This window comes from Eurosta solidaginis, chromosome 4, assembly GCF_040869045.1.
Source record: "Eurosta solidaginis isolate ZX-2024a chromosome 4, ASM4086904v1, whole genome shotgun sequence".
NCBI lineage: Eukaryota > Metazoa > Arthropoda > Insecta > Diptera > Tephritidae > Eurosta > Eurosta solidaginis.
This window is the reverse complement of record NC_090322.1, coordinates 146,566,380-146,583,412: the sequence shown is the minus strand read 5'-3', so window position 1 is coordinate 146,583,412 and position 17,033 is coordinate 146,566,380. Positions and strand designations below refer to the sequence as shown.

The window sequence follows — 17,033 nt, the reverse complement described above, 5'->3', positions numbered from 1 at the left end:
CGTATGAAATGTTTAAAATTGGTTTTAAAAAAATATATTCTAATGTTATCTTAATTTTTTTACCTTACAGCGTGAGCGACACTTTGTCCGAAAATAATCTAGTTTCATCCAGTGCCTATATACTGTTTTATGAGCGAGCGTAAGCAAGCCAAATGCGTGTTAAAAACCCAAACACCCCATCTCTCTCTCTCTCTCTCTCTCTTTCTTAAACACATAACAACAAAATCACTCTCTAAAAGCTATATGTACTAATAACCACAAACCTGTGTACCTTAGTAAAACGGAATTGGCTACTATGATGAATGCTGCAGCAACAACAAATCAAAAACAGATAGTGCAAAAGAATGGTAAACAACAAAATGTAAAATTTCAAAGAAATGTGTTAAGTAACGTCAAAAAGTTTGGTTGAAAGAATAGAAGACGTTGTTGTCCAACAAAAGTGAAACTTAAACAAATTCCCGCAACAATACCACACACCACCAATAGTCAGTCACCTAACTAACGATATCCACTATTTAAAACTAATATTAGCTACTCTTATTTTTTACCTTGTACTAACGTCCATATACTACTATGCTATTTGTATGCATACATACAAACTTAACTATTACTAAAAACAAAACAAAAAAGTAACATAAATTATACATATACTTTCAATAATGACATTTTGGAAAGAAGAACCTTTAAATCAATTAACCATAAATTTTGCTCCGTGTCCTACAAATATCCTCCCGTATATATGTATAAGTACAACACCAAAAATTTGCGTACTCTCAAGATTAAATGGACGAAAAGGGAGCATCTACAGACCTACTTTATTATGATGTGACAATGAAGATTTTTACACGCCAAAATCTTTAAATCTTTATATGTGTAAATGTGCAATTTTCGATCGAGTCCAAAGATACAGATATAAAAAATATATATTTATATAGATAAATAAATAATATACATATATAAATACCTTACTTGTATATAATGTATAGAAGAAAAACAAAACGTCTAAAAATTATAAGCCTATATATTCAAGTGTAAATGTTAAAATAAATAAAATCAGATAATAATGCGTATAAACGACTTACTAAAAAAAAAAATTATGTGTCAGAAAGCGGGTTTGTCCTTCAATTACATTAGCAAAATAAAATATATGGCTGAGTGGAAACTAATGCCCCTATTACCATTTACAGCTCAACTCTGTTTCAGTTGAAATTTTGCAATTTGGTATTACAGATTACTATTCAACCTGTAAAAAAAATGTCGGTTGAAGTTGTCTAGTTTTACAACTTTTTGTGGCATTACCGTATACAACATTGTGTTGGTGTAGTTGTCAAAAACACCAAAAACATCAAAATCTGACAACTCATTACTAGCAATTGTCTCATACAATTTTGCAGTTGTTTGGAAAAAAGGTAACGTTTTACAAGACGGTTCACCACCTAATTTTTAACAAAAATTTTCAAAGTTGGTAAGGTAATGACATACCCAGCGGGTTAGGGGGTCAGAATATACCCGCGGTAGGTATGCCTGTCGTAAGAGGCGACTAAAATACCAAATAGATTCAAGGGGTTGTGTAGCGCAACCCTTTCAAGTTGCCAGCGCAATATATAGCTTCTCCAAACCCAATTGTCAACCTCAACTATCCGCGGCGAATCCTGTTTCACTTAAAAGCGAGGCTCTGGCGACCCCAAGCTCCTCATGGAACTTGGTGGTGAGGAGGGAGGGATGGCCTGAAGGTTTAACGTGACCATATAAATCGTTCCCAAGATGGTCGGGCTAGCACCTTAATGGTGCTGTGTTACCGGAGCGTACCGGATCTGTATCCAGCAAAGGACCATCACATCGATAACACTGCCTAAAGCCTTGAGGGAGCAACCTTATCGCTACAATAACAACAACAACATGACACGTTTCCACCTGCGTTTTTAGAATCCGAATGCAAACATTTAAAATTTACTTTCTCTTCATAACATTTCGTTTCGAATTTTCATGTGGTTGTTGTATTTTGCCAGATTATTTGTACACATCAATGCAGAAAGGCGTTGGACCCAACCAGGGTTATTTTTACAAATCGCAGCCAGAGGCCGCCAGCGCAGGAAAGTGTTCTGTGCAAAAAAACTATGGATCGGGCCTCATATTTCGGACCCTCTCGGGCTATTTTGTGGGTTTTTTGTAAATATCTTTCGACAGAAATAAAATGTTTAATTTCCGCTTTCGGATTCTTTAAACGGATGTCGAAACGTGTCTTTTGATACCACCTTTGATACTTTTTGAGAAAAATTAGATGCGGCACCTTGTAAAACGTTGCCGAAAAAAAAATGGAAAGCGAGTAATTAAACCTTTTTTAAATTCATTTAAACAATCTTTATAATCAGCAATTTTGTACACATTTATAGAAAAAACAAGTTTTCAACCAAATATTACATTGAACATCTTTTTGATCTTCTGGAGCAACATTCCGAAGTTGGACGAGGCAAGGCGCAGTTCGGATGCAGCCAAAATAGGTGAAATTACGCGAACGTGAGTCCCATCGATACTACCCACTCCTCCTGGGAATCCTGTTTTAGAGTAAAATGCGGTTTTTGTAGCGCTTTGCTCTGGAGTCATATGGGTTTTAACCCACTTCGCACAAATATGCTGCTCAATATCTAAAACCTCTTTATTAACCGTAGATGTTGTCTACTCCAACACTAAAATCATTTCCACAGCAATTGCGATAGCTGCCGGCAGCAAGGAGTGTAGTTTTAAAATAGGGGTACAGCCGTCCCTCGAGCAATATTCTTCCTTACTTAACCGAAAATAACTTACAAATCTGCAAAATAACTTTATTAGAAGCTCATCATTTGTCACTTGAACGTTTTCTTACTTGGTGCTTGGTAGTTCTAAGGGATTGAGGTGATCATGCGAATTATTTCCGTTTTCGCGACATGTCAATTTTCTCACCAAAATGTTCGTTGTTATAAAATAAATTTAATATTATTTAACTGATATCCATTTTGCTATTAAAAAAGCCACGCTTGATTTCCGCCACAAATTGATCATCTGTTCATTTATCTATCATATCATCACTTTTTTAGGTTGGCAACATCAATTCAACTTCAACTGAAATAAGTTGTAATTCGTAATACCAAACAGGAGTTGAGTTGTTTTAATTACAACCCAACTAAGTTGAGTTGTAAACGGTAATAGGGGCATAACACTATTTCGGCTGCCGGTTCGGAAACGCCCTCTCATCATCATTATCACAATCTTTAAACGATTAAAGAACCCACTATTCAAATTTTTTTTTTTCCAAAAAAGCTTTCAGAACTTCACACAAGAACGTTCTAAAAACACCTTGTCTTAACAAAGATTCAATACTTTTTAAGCAGAATCGGATGTTTTTTGTAAACAAATTTTGAGATAAATTGTTCTTTACTGAACTGCTGGCATTAGCCGTACGTTTGCTAAGATGTAAGATAGCGTATTTTCAAACCAACAGTCGGGATAGTCCGCCTTTAAAATTTAAACATATTCGAAATTATTATTGAATCCAATAGATGTTGGTACTAGAGTTGAAATTGGGAAATATGTAGCAATAGCTTCAAATGGATTTTAAAAACTTTGTTGTTGCTTTGGTGTTGACAGTACTTAAAAAAAGCTTTAGTCCGTAACTCAATTTTTTTTATTGTCAAATTCCATCTTTGCATTTGAAGTTGTACTATGTGTTTTCAAACCGTAAAAACTGGGCCAGTATCGTGTGTTACGTTTCGCATTGAAACCAAGTTTTCACTCAAACATTAAATCAAAATAGCTCTGAAATCGTGAGTCCGAATAACGTCATATGTGAACTGGAGACTTCGCGTACTAGTTGGATTTATAATTTATCATAATTTGTATAAATAGTTTGGCAGCTTCATATTTATAAATTGATTAAAAACAGATTCCGATACGAATCGTAAGACACGATACGGGCCCAGGACGTACATAGATTCCTTAACAAGTATTTTTTTTGTTTCGTAAATTTATATTCGGTTTCGAAATTATTTGTAAAAATCAACAAAAGAAACAGCTCGAAGTGGGGCTTTTTTTTAACTTGATTTGAAAATAAATTAAAGAATTACAAGCAATCTGAATTCCCGACTCAGATATTTTCCTCATTATTGAAACCAAGTCGAGTTGATTACTAAACTAAATACCATCTAACTTTTGACTCTGGGTGCATAATAGAGAAATTGATAGAATTAATAACTTTGTAGTTTTGTAATTCTGTTTACCTTCTTTCAAAAATTTGTTCAATTCCAAAATAGAGTTAAAAATCTAATTAAGTCGAAGAAAGGGACCACAGACTGTTTTTATAAATTGGAGTCAAAGACTAAATTCGAATATGATTATTTTTCGAAGCGAGTTAGAGAATAGAGCCACTGATAAAAAACACAAAATTTTAGTTTTTTCAATTGAGATATTTTCTGGTTTCTGCTATGATTTTGAAACCGATTAGAGGCAACGGTAACAGCGTTTATCTTTTTATAAACTCCATTATAACTGAGCCTGCTGTTGACAAAATTACAAATTTTATAAATTTGTTTTATTAAACTAGTTTTCTAACAATACACAAATATACTAAAAACGAGATTTAAAAAAGAGCAACAAGAAAAATTGGTCAACAAACGAATGCGCTTTTTTTGTTTTTTTTTTGCATACTAACTTTAATGTAATAAAGTAAAAATGAGCGTCCAAACAGATAAACGTGAAAAGGTGAAGTTGAGATAGAAATTAACAAAAAAATATATATATATATTTAAATTTTGCAAATTTTAAATAATATTTAGATTAGCTAGCCCATAGTTAGAGTGTTGAAAATTAATAATTCCTACTTGAACAAATATGCGAACTACAAGTGCATACACAATTGTTTGTATGTATTAGGTAATAAATGTATGTAAAAGCATGCGGCTGCGAGTAAAATGAAAGCAGCAAAAAACATTTTGAACAGTTTCGAAAAGGTTTTCGAAAAAATTTGAGAATTTTTTTTTTCAAAATCTTCATGAAAATTTCCAAATCTTTCTTTAGAATTTCTTCCATATTGTAACGAATTTTGGGAAATTCCTGATTATTATGCACCTTCTGTTAACGTTTAAATCATTGAACTGTCAAATAAAAAACATTCAGTATGGCAAAATATTCGTTATTTACAACTCAACTGTGGCAGTAGTACTTCACAATACTCTCGTACTTCACTAAAAGCGTGTTTAAAATCAAACTGATTCATTATTCCTAAGCTTGCGCTGCTTTTATACTCCCTATTGTCTCGTTCACCCATTTCTCCTAAGGTTTAGACTTTTCGCTAACAGCTACTTCTATATTTCTCCTTTATATATCTGATATTCACGGTTTGTCTTCTAGTTATATGCGTGTGTATATGTGAGTAAGAAATTCTGCTCTTAGCTGCTGCCTACATGTATGCATGTAAAATATTCACTCTGCTGTTAGCTTCGCTGTTTACATGCATGTGTGGCTGCTTGCTTTACTGCTGTTGTGCATTTATTTAGTAGCAGCATAGTGATGTATCGAAATGCTAATATTCGCCACAATATTAATGCGAATTTCAAGAGATTTAAATTTGTACTGAAATGAATTAGACTACAAAAGTATGCGGTATCAAGGGGTTGATAAGCTCAATACAAAGCTTTATATCTTCAAAGCTTCCGCATTCCAATTGTCAACTTCACATACGCGAGGGGAATCCTGTTACAAATATGAATGTATCATACACATGTTTAGCAGGCGACGCTCTGGCGACTACAAGTCCATGGGGGTAGGGGGGGGGGGCGGGATGGCCCAGAAGGTTTAATGTGGTCATATAATCGTTCTCGAGATGGTCGGGTTGGTACCTCGATGGTGCTTTGTAACAGGAACGTACCGGACCTATATACGACAAATGACCATCAACATCGATAACACTTCCCAAAACATTCGGCGAGTGTCTTTATCGTTAATACAACAACAACAAAAAGAACAGCAGCAACAACAACAACAGCAACAACAACAACAACAAATACAAAAGTACATACCCATAAATTGGCTTCAATTCTAAAACAAATTTGAAATTTTCATAAAGATTTTGAAAAGCTCGAAATTTCGAATGTTTTTTTTAAATTTTTTCAAAATTTGTTTACATCGTTTTTTTTATACAATTTAGTAAAGAGTATTTAATTCAGAAAAAAAAAATCACTGATAAAACTTGCAAACAATTTTTGCTGATTTGTTTTTTTTAAACGCAGGTGTACATATACGGGTAATTTTATGTCAAATCGTCCAATGGTAGGCGGCGTCCACTTTCAATTTGCTGTAATTTTGATTCAAGACTTTTATTCAATCAAAGATCGAACTTTCAACAAAAGACAAAAAAAAATTTGTTAACATTTTAGCAGTTTTTAAGCAAATTTTTTTTGTGTTGTTCCGACAAACCTTAAACTCTAACAGGTTCCAAATAGTTAAACAATCATGCAAAACAAATTAAAATTTTAACGGCTTTAACTTAAATGTGCACATTGTTTAACAATTCTTTGTATGTATATTATATAGAAAATTAACATTAAAATATAAATAAATATAAGAATGAAATATTTTTTTTAAATTTTCGAATTAAAAAAAATGTATCAATTTTTATTACGGCAGCAAATTTTAGTTCAACATTTTTTTAAAAGGGAAAATTGGTCGTTTGAAAAACTATCTAGGATATTTTTTTTTTTTTGAATGGGGGAATAAGTATGATATAAATAATATTATTAGCAACCGAAGACTTCAGTTTCAAAACTTCACCGCTTTTCACAGATCCGAGCTTTCTCAAAAATAGTTGTTAAACCGCAATACTTTTAGCGATGCTATAGCAATAAACTCGCAAAAACATGTTTGTTTAATGCTGTCCTTTTTTGATCCTTTTCGATATTCGTGAAAGAAAGTCTTTATCGAAATTCGTTGAAATCGTAAGTGGTCGAATAACCCGATAAAGAGAAATGGCCCTTATAGGAAAGCAAAGAAAAACGAAAAATAAAAATAAGTTTCTAATTATGCATACAAGATAAAAAATTAATAAAAACTACAAAAAATGAAAGCTAGTCCTAAAACGAACACTTTAAATAAATTAGAATAATGAAATCACTAAAAAATGCTATATAAATACTAACAACAAATACAAAGCAATATAGCTAACACAAAAAAAATTGAAGAAATAAAGGTTGTCAGATACAAAGCAGCCAATATGAAACTTTCACTCTTAGGCTAAGCGAGGTTTGAAACGAAAAATTTCAGAACAACACAAACAATAAGGTAATTAATAAGTTGCTACACATACAAAAAATGGCTTGGAAAGTGGACATAAAACGGGTGCATTCTATTAAAAGTTGACCAATTTTTTTGAAATCGAAAAAACAATAGTTTCAAGAAACCATTTTTTTTACTTAAGTTAAGCACAGTTTCAAACTTTTAATAAATAATGCTTGTAAAATTTGTAAAAGTGTATAATATCTTAAAATTGCATAAACCACACTCATTTATCAATTGTTGAGTGAAAGTTCACTATCACGGTTGCCAGTTCGGTGAAACTTTTCAAAATCGCTTTTATATCGAAAATGTTCGATTTCTGCGTGTTGAAAAAAGGGAGCACAAAGTGTACGATGCAACGCGAACCAGCACAAGATCACGACATGCCATCAGCTGATTGTTCTATGATTCTTTAAGCAATTTACGGTGACTCAGGGCTAGAGATGACAATCCCGATATCCCTGTCTTTTTTAAATCCTCGAAAATTCCGGAATTATGTGCCTTTAGTGCCGGGATTTTTGAAAAGATTTAAATAATTTAAAATTAGTTTCTTAAATATACCACTTTTAAGAGCAAAACGAGCATTACACCGGGGGGAACAAAAAAAAATTTATATAAATCGATGGCACTCGAATCTGGGTCAAAACGGTCGCGTCTCTTCAAGCTTTTGAGATATTCTAATCTAAAAGTGCAAAAATCTAATTTTTATTAGATATATTTAAGGTCATGCCACATCTAGAATTTTTTTATTTTTAAAGGTTATTATTTCTGAAAGTACCACTCCTACTCTTCAAAATCGAGCTTTTAGAAAATTTTTTTTGCTTCTGAGAAATCGTCTATTGAATTTACTGAGTTTGGCAAATTCGTCAATGTGTTGCAAGTTTTGTCAAAAACCATAAAGGAAAATATGCTGGCAGTGGCGGATCCAGGGGGCGCAAGGGGGGCGATCGCCCCCCGCTCTGATCTGGAACTTATGAAAATTATAAAAGGTTGTTTTAATTACATATACAATTTTAAAATTTTTAGCTTTTATTTATGCATAATCTATAAGATCGTCCTGAACCGATCTGAAATTTATAATACTTTGGTTGAAATATTTTATGAAATGAATAGTTTAGCTATATATTCATTTCCAATTTCCATTTGTTTCGCTGTGGGTAAAATCAGCAGAAAAAATTTACCATTCTGGTATTTGAAGAAAAAATTGCGTACTTTTCGCTGAAATTTGACAGGCTTGGTCTATTTCATGATCACGGTTGCCACACCCCAACAAACATTTAGGTTAGAAAACGATTAGAAGACGAATCGAATTCTAATGTATTTCTCTAAGGTAGAAGGTTAGAGGACGATTTGCGAAACTGTCGCGAATTATAGCATTCTCGACAAAAAGGGGACTTAGTTCTCGATATCGAGAAAAGGGTTAGAATTCTAATCGAATTCTAACGTCAAATTCTAATGAGTTTCTAATGAGAATTTTGAAGTGATACGCAATTAAGTTTTAATTTTTAAAATTAAAATTATTTAAAATCAGCGAAATTTTCATTGCTTCATTATATCAAATACTTTTATTTGGTTATAATCTTATGTATTAAGAATGAACATATTTCAAAGGCTTTTTCTATTATATTAAATTAAAACCGTACTTAAAGATTGAGCTCAGCGTTGGTTTGAGGTACGGATGAGGAAGCGTTTTCTTCATGCCATTCAAATAGCACTTCAATAATCTGCTCTCTTTCATTTTTTAACTTTTTTGATTCATTTACACTTACTAGTATTTTTTATTATAAATAAAAAAACTTGTTTCGCAACTTGTAATATTTCCACTATTTTTATTTTGTTTGTATAACACTAAGAATGAGTGATAATGTCGTGCATATGATCGATAACTGTGACAATAATCATAACATAGCATTTCTAGTGTTATTCGAACCGTTTCACTGTCGAATTCTAACCTAGTTCTCTAACCTAGTTTTCGATTTGAAATGCACTAGAGAACTACATTAGAATTCTAATGTTAAATTACAATATTACTCTAACGTTAGAAACTGTGTTTGCTGAGACTACATCATTTTTCAGGACAAAAATTCGTTTTGAAAAAACAAAAGAAGGATCTGAGAGACAAAATTCTAAAAATTCTTACTGAAAGCTAAAAATGTGCATGAAAATTCGCAGAATTTTCCCGAATTTTCTAAAAAGTCTTAAGGGTATATTTGGATTGTTGGTGTTATATAATAATACATATTTTTATAAAAATATCGAAAATAATGAAGGTCGAAGCAAAACTTAGTAAAAACTGAATTGAACCAAGAGACAAAAAATTCAGAAAACTGTCTCAGCACGTCAGTGAGACGAAATAATAATACATATTTTTATAAAAATATCGAAAATAATGAAGGTCGAAGCAAAATTTAGTAAAAACTGAATTGAACCAAGAGGCAAAAAATTCAGAAAACTGTCTCAGCACGTCAGTGAGACGAAAGGGGCGTGAATTTTCTTTTGACTTAACTCCCTAACACATTTGGTCCGAATTCGCTTTGCTTTTATCTTTCGCCTTGATCAAAGAGAATTCAGTGCAAGACGATGGCATGCCATCAGCTGATTGCTTGGCCTTGTGATTTTCATAGGAACGTCTGGTATCGTAGGTTGTCAGTACATAAAATGACATAACGTTAGTTTTATTTAGATTTGTTCTTCTGTTTTACGGCGAATTGAGTAAGAATTCGATTTGCTTTTGTTGATGTCATTATAATTGGTTTTGCGGGTTATGCGTTAGTTTCATATTTTATTATTCTTTTTCGAAATAGTGCGATTTCTATGTTTGGTCACTTAAAATGGAATGCTCCAAACATATACAAAGAATTTTCTTTCCCACATAATTAAGGCATACTCAAAAAGAAAAAAAAAAGAAAATTATACAAATCACGCTAACAGTAAACACACTCATATCTAGCATATGTATGCATAGGCAAATATGTATGAAAAAAAAAAAAAAATACATAGCAATAAAATAATGTATAATGATGCTACAAATACAACAGCAACCATATTTGTTCAGTTCCATACAAACATACAAGCAGTATTGGTAAATGTTGCACATTTCAAAGAGGCAATAGAAACTTAAACCGTGATAATTAATGCTGCTGTGCTGTGTATCAACAAATTAAGATAAAAACAATCTTACACTCAAATGTCAAACACACACACTTACACACCAATAAATTGTTTATATAACAAATAAACAAAACAAATATAACTATTATAGAGCAATGAAAAAATTTAATATTTTTAAAATCATAATTAAAGTACGTGTCACAAATTTCGTTATTTATTTTATGCCGCTGTTAATTTATTTATTAGAAAAAAAAAAAATAAAAAATAAAAACTAATGAAATATGTATGCATAAATAATTTATATCGATTAAATTTAATTTGTGTGTGTGTCTTGTGATTATGTTTTTTAAACGTAAAATATATGCAAGTAGTTATTTTTTGTTAAAAAGTCTTTTGTTGTTTTTATGGTTGAAAACTTTAAAACAATTGTTGATCAAATCAAAAGAATTAAAATTTATTTATTTATTTATTAAATGAACAATAGCAATAAAATTACTATTCTACATACAAAAAGGAGCGCTAATAAATTTCTATCGTTTCATTTTGTTGTAATGAAGGTAAGTTCTTAAATGGCTGGGAGCAGCGAAAGTCGATTTTATTTACCATAGTTTTTCTTGTTTCAGATTCAGCTAGAAAGTGATTTTGACAGCTTTGACGACAGCTTCTTGAAAAGTGAATGCAATACGCAATGTAATGAACGAATTTTGGGAAATTCCTGTTTATTTTGCACCTTCTGCTATCGTTCGAATCTCTGAACTGTCGAATAAATAACTCCAATATTCAGTATGGCAAAATGGTCTTTATGAAGACTACTTGGGAGTAGTACAATTACAATACTCGCGTACTTTGCTAAAGCGTGTTAAAATCAAACTGAGCATTATTCTTCAGCTTGCGCTGCTTTTATACTCTGTTGCTTCGTTCCCATATTTCTCATAACGTCTAGACTTTTCCCGAACATGCTTTCTGGAACAGTTGTATCTCATACTTGTTTATTTAGCTATATGCGTGCGTATGTGTGAGTAACAACTTCTGCTGATGATAACGTGATTTGTATGTGAAATAATCTCTTTGCTTCAAGCTGCTGGTTATGTGTATGTGTGGTTGCTTGATTTGATGTGTACATGTACATAAGTGTGACTGCTTGCTTTAATGTGTACATGTACATATGTGTGGTTGCTTGCTTTATTGTTGTTGTGCATTTATTTAGTAGCAGCATAGTGATATGTAAAACTGCTAATATTCGCAAAAGTTATAAAGATTTTAGTCTCAATTAAAAAAATGTGGGAGTATAAGCATTACGTTCATAACGTCCATTATGAACGGAATTCTTAGGGAAACAGCAAATTCACATACTGACCCTGACTCTCAGGTCTGGTTCATGGATGGATCGACATTTTATGACGGACAACGGGAGCTGACATCTAGGGGCGGACCTTCAAGAAATATACCAATGGGATGCTGCTCCACTATAGTTCAGGTAGAAATCCATGCAATAGAAGTTTGCGGTAGACAATGTCTACAATGAGGCTAATCTTAAGAGGAGTACTCTCATTATGTCACATCGTCAAGCAGCCTTAAATGTCTTGCAGTCTAACACAACCTCTTCTAAGCTAGTGGATGAAGGCATTGGAGTCATAAGTGATCTGTGAGCCAAAAACAAGCCCCCCCTCTCCCCAATTTTCCACTGCTTTTAAATATGGGTATCTAAAGAAATACTTTCTAGGCTAGAACAACAGGGCCAACGAATATACCAACCTTTTGTTCGTAGCATTTTGTTAATGTCTGCTTAAAATTCCTATAGCTAGTCATTAGACTGTCTATATACGCCGTTGACAACGTAGGCAGACCCCTTGACCTTTTTCTTTGTAATTGCCCTGTAAATTCAAAGTAGGCAGCAGTGCTTCTCCTTTCAGTGACATCACCTCCAAGAGCACGAATGACTGCAATTACTTCGCCCTGCTATGGTTCACAGCAAAACCCTCTCTTTGTCTAAGAGAATGCGGGACTTACGGTATTTGTACGCCCTTATAACAGCGGGCGCCCTGGTGTGGTAGCGTGCTCCGCCTACCACACCGCCTGCAACATCGAAACTTTAGAAAAAAGTTGTTTCAATTAGAAAACAGTTTTTCTAAGCGGGGTCGTCCCTCGGAAGTGATTTGGCAAACAGTCCGAATGTATTTCTGCCAAGAAAAGCTTCTCAGTGGAAATTCATCTGCCTTGCAGAGGCCGTTGGGCGTAAAACATGTAGGTCCCGTCCCGCCAATTTGTAAGAAAAATTAAAAGGAGCACGACGCAAACTGGAAGAGGATATAACAGCACGCAAAGGTGCTTTCAAATTCTTTCGATGCTGGTGGTGTTGCTTCACGACATTTGGCAAAACCATAAAAGCTTTGCGGCGAAATAAAATTCAGATGTATAGGCAATTTTATTTCGCGCTATCAGAAGCTACATACTTTCAGGCCAACAAAAATACGACGATTCTCTTATCGTGAGTCTTCACCAGAATTTGATGTATCGTGATGATCTGGAGGAGAGTAGATTTATGAGATCTGAAGGAGCAACGATAATGTTCAATGAGTTCGTTGTCTTTGGACCTCAGTTTTTGGCGCAATACGATAGATATAACCTTACATGCGATATCATCCTAATGATTTGCGCGGTAATTAGCGCTGTTTGCGTAATCGCCATTATTATGGACTGCGACCGTCTGACCACATTATGCATAAGTATTGATGCATGCTCTTTACCAACCCTACGCCTCTATGTTTGAGCGGCTCGGCCGGAAGTACATTGTCTCCCAATCACCGTCGCTATATGGGAATGAGTAGAAGTGCTTCCTCCCCACCTCAAGCCCAATTTGTACGCCTGCTAAGATGTCGCCATTCTCAGACCTAGAGGAATATGTTCCGGTCTGAAAATCTTCCCCTTTCTGTCGACTTTTTGGTACAGGTTTGCCTTCAGGAGGACATCAATAGGTAGAGCTAAAGGTAAGAATTTGGGGCAACACCAATAATATTAGTAACAGGTATGGTAATATCCGCATATCTGAATAGAGACAAGAGCTTCTTTTTTATTTTATTTACGGTTTTATTTACGTCTTATTTAAAATTATTTTATTTGTTTCAAATACTTTCCTGTACTTATCCTTATAATGAATGAGTTAAACTTTTTCTATGCTCGTACTTTACTGCATGAGTTTAACTTCAAAGTTTTTCAACTTTACAATTCATCTTTCACATTCCTCTTACGCTCTTCGGCTGAAATGTGGGGCTTGAGTTGATACCAAAAGTTCATACGATCAACGTATAAACCACGATCCATTTGAAGAACAATAAATTCATCTGCTGATTTGTGACCTAAGCGGGCATAATTTATTGGATAACCTCTTACCGCGTCCCAGTGTGCGAGTTTAGAGTTCGACGGAGTGGGATTGCTGAGTAAAAGAGAGAGAGAAAGACAATAAGGAAAAAAGCACACTGAAAGCTAAGAAAAAACATACCTTTCTCTAGCGAAATTCACCCACATCTGTAGTATAGCCGCACGTAGCTTTATATCAGCTGTGGTGGGCGTGGCACTAACGAATAGCTCAGAAGCTACCGGGAAGATATACTGCAGCTCCTCAGCATGGCAAGCGCCTTTTGAAAAACCAAAGAAGTAATTTTTTTTTAAATTATACACAGATCACTCTTTCATTTGAGCTTACCATAATAATCCTCTCTTCCACCATGGAATAGCTCTGAAAAACTAGCTGGCCCGCGATGCTCAAAGAGATACGCATAAAACGGTGGGGTTTTCGTTGATTTTTCGGCCGCCACTAGTTGACGTATGTATTCATCGATTCCAGCAAGGAACCAGCCATCTGAGATGAGCTGCGATTAGTGAGCGAGTGTATGTTAAATGTTTGAGTAACAGGGTAAAAGAAGAAAGTAATTTATGTACTTACATCGGTGAAATTCATATGATTATATTTATCATAGTTGTGACCGTCTTTAAAGTAGAATTCATCAATTTTTCGTGTTATTTCCGCACGCACTTCCGGTGCGTGATGATCGTATTGCAGTTCGATGGGTAATATGGTATAGAATTTCTGCTTGTATTCCTCCAAGAGCCCGGGTATATTCAGTATTGCTGCAGTTTTAAGCAAACCCTCCTCTGAGGTGGCGCCAATCATGACGGGTAAAGAAAATCCATGCGGCACGCTCACGTCACGTGGTGAAACGGTAAGGAAAGCGCTATCATGGAGAGGCTCCACAACCGGTTGGTAGGGTACCATGGGATCGTAATCCCATTCCTAGGCGACAGAAAATATATTTTTTTGTCTACATGCAAGCTTTTGTTTTTATATTTACGAATAGTTGATAGAGTGTGGTAACAATTGCTTTGGCGCTCTTGCCACGTAAACAGCTCAAAAGCTCCGGCCATTGAGCGTTCTCATCGCAGCCAACCAATTCTGCTGCCTTACGTGCACGCTGCGCGGAAACTCCTTTGTGTTGGGGTTGGGCCCAAGGGTTGAAATAGGTACCCGATTGTATGATGCCACGGTGAAAGAGACCTGATAAAACAATTTAAATAATTACAACATAGGTAGCAAACGAGATTAGATTAATATCCAAATTTATTTTAAGCTGAACAGTGTTATGGGACGGCCTTTGGGTATTCGAGACAAAACTTTTACGGTAAATTGAGCGTACTTTAGGTTTAATGATGAGCTTTACGCACATAAGATAAAAGCCCAAGGGATAAGGTGGACAAAGAAAGTATGTCTCTCGCATATTCAGTTGCAGAGGAGGTTTAAGACCTACACTGAGACTCGATCGTCCATGCGTCTCTCCCTTGGTGCTCCTAATTGGTGTCAGTTATCGCGATACGGATATCTGGAGTTACTTGGAGTTCTCCCATGAAACCCAGAAGTAGAATCGACTTCCCCAGCTGAAGTAAGGAGCTGGGTAAACTAAGAAAAAAGTATATGAGCTTAAGTTTGCGACATTACTATTGAGACATATACACAGACTTCAGGAGAAAAGTCCTATAAAAATACGTACAAGTTCACTGCAACACCTTAGGTCGTATAAAAAATGCATAGTTGGTTGGAGGGTTGGCATATTGAATCTCATTCCATTTCCTTCTTCCACTTTTGCTCCCTGAGATCAATCTACGTAAGAAAGTACACAAGAACAGTGGGAACATATTTCTCATTCGCTACGCACAGCCACTGATGCTCTTAAAAGTAGCCTTCGAACAGGTGGAAGAACTATGGACACCGATTAGGAACAATCCATCACTCTAAGCAAAACTAATTTTTCGCAAGACTATCAAAGAACTGACTGAACCGTATTAGTGCGGCGTCAGTTCTGGAACTATGGAAAACGTAATTCAGCGCGGAACAATTTCAGCGGCCTAGGACCTCGACATGTTAAATTCGCCAGCTGTAAAGAGATTGAGGGCGAACTACTTTGCAAAAAGAATGGGAGCGACAGTCACGCAAAGCGACAGTTTTGCAGGGCGGGACAGTTGATAAACATACTTGTGCTAATAGCGCTGAAGTCTGAGCTATATGTATTTATATTGATTCCGACTAAATCAGTTAAGAACGCTTTCAAAAGGTGGGAAAGGTGCAATTTCATAGTACATAATAAGGTCGAAGTTAATCTATATTGGATAAAATAGGTAGAGCATGACTAGTCTTCCACTATATTACGTTTATTAATTGATGTGAATGTTAGTAGGTAAATATTAAAGTCAAAAGTTTGTTTTTCTTACCTTTTGACGAATTTGAGAGCATATGATATGTAACGCTGGCACCCCCGGCACTATTACCAAAAATCGTTACACTATTCGCATTACCACCAAATGCAGCAATATTTTGCTGCACCCAACGTAAAATCTCAACTTGATCCTTCAAGCCAAAATTGCCTGGACAATCTAGCGTTTCAGTGCTAAGAAAACCCAATGGACCGACGCGATAGTTGCCTATAACCAAGATAACATCATGGTCGAGTAGAAAGTCAGGTCCATAAAAGCTGCTAATGCCAGCACCGCATTGAAAGCCACCGCCATGAAAGTAAACCATCACAGGCAGTGGGGTGTTAGGAGGAAGATCCTGTAAATAGTTACAAAAGTGAAGGATTGATTATCTAAGGATTGATTATCTACATACGTAAATATATCGCATTTTATACATATCTATGTTTAAATATTTTACCTCTGGTGTGTAAACATTCAGATATAGACAATCTTCGCTACCTTCAATATCTAAATCTCGTCGATATGGATCACGTTGTATGCATTTAGGTGAATCTTGTGTGGCTTGCCTTTCACCTGCCCATGGAGCATGTGGTACGGGTGGCTATAAAGAAACATAGAGAACATGTGTATGTTTGGAAGTTAGTAAAATTTTATTTAAATTTTATATAACTTATTAGTAAACAGGTTAGTACTCGTTTTGCTTTTTTGATAAACTCTTCTTTTATTTCGAGTCTAAATCTCGTCACATAATTTTTTTTTATTCATGAGCACTTGAACATGTTTTAGTAGTCCACAACCGTCGCTAGGCTTGAGCTTATTAACATAATTAACTTTGAATATATTATAATTTCAATATGCTGAAGCATAAAAAGTTT

At 34.8% G+C, this 17,033-nt stretch overlaps 2 protein-coding genes across 19 annotated transcripts in view; one reads left to right on the top strand and one right to left on the bottom strand.

Moving 5' to 3' along the window:
* The window catches only part of Usp2 (Ubiquitin specific protease 2), a 77,387-nt gene extending 71,598 nt beyond the window's left edge, over positions 1-5,789 (top strand). For all 18 annotated transcript variants that reach the window (XM_067783279.1, XM_067783276.1, XM_067783277.1 and 15 more), the window contains one exon: positions 71-5,789. In XM_067783279.1, the coding sequence (XP_067639380.1) occupies positions 71-143 (73 nt within the window). In that variant the 3' untranslated portion in view covers positions 144-5,789. The remainder of the gene's footprint in view (positions 1-70) is intronic.
* A 7,687-nt stretch (positions 5,790-13,476) lies between these two features.
* LOC137250449 (venom carboxylesterase-6) overlaps positions 13,477-17,033 on the bottom strand; it is a 32,654-nt gene continuing 29,097 nt past the window's right edge. Inside the window, exons 2-8 of the mRNA XM_067783288.1 lie at positions 16,616-16,759; positions 16,174-16,513; positions 14,763-14,965; positions 14,357-14,704; positions 14,117-14,282; positions 13,913-14,048; positions 13,477-13,846 (exon numbers count right to left, since the gene is read on the bottom strand). Of these exons, the coding sequence (XP_067639389.1) occupies positions 13,633-13,846; positions 13,913-14,048; positions 14,117-14,282; positions 14,357-14,704; positions 14,763-14,965; positions 16,174-16,513; positions 16,616-16,759 (1,551 nt within the window). The 3' untranslated portion in view covers positions 13,477-13,632. The remainder of the gene's footprint in view (positions 13,847-13,912; positions 14,049-14,116; positions 14,283-14,356; positions 14,705-14,762; positions 14,966-16,173; positions 16,514-16,615; positions 16,760-17,033) is intronic.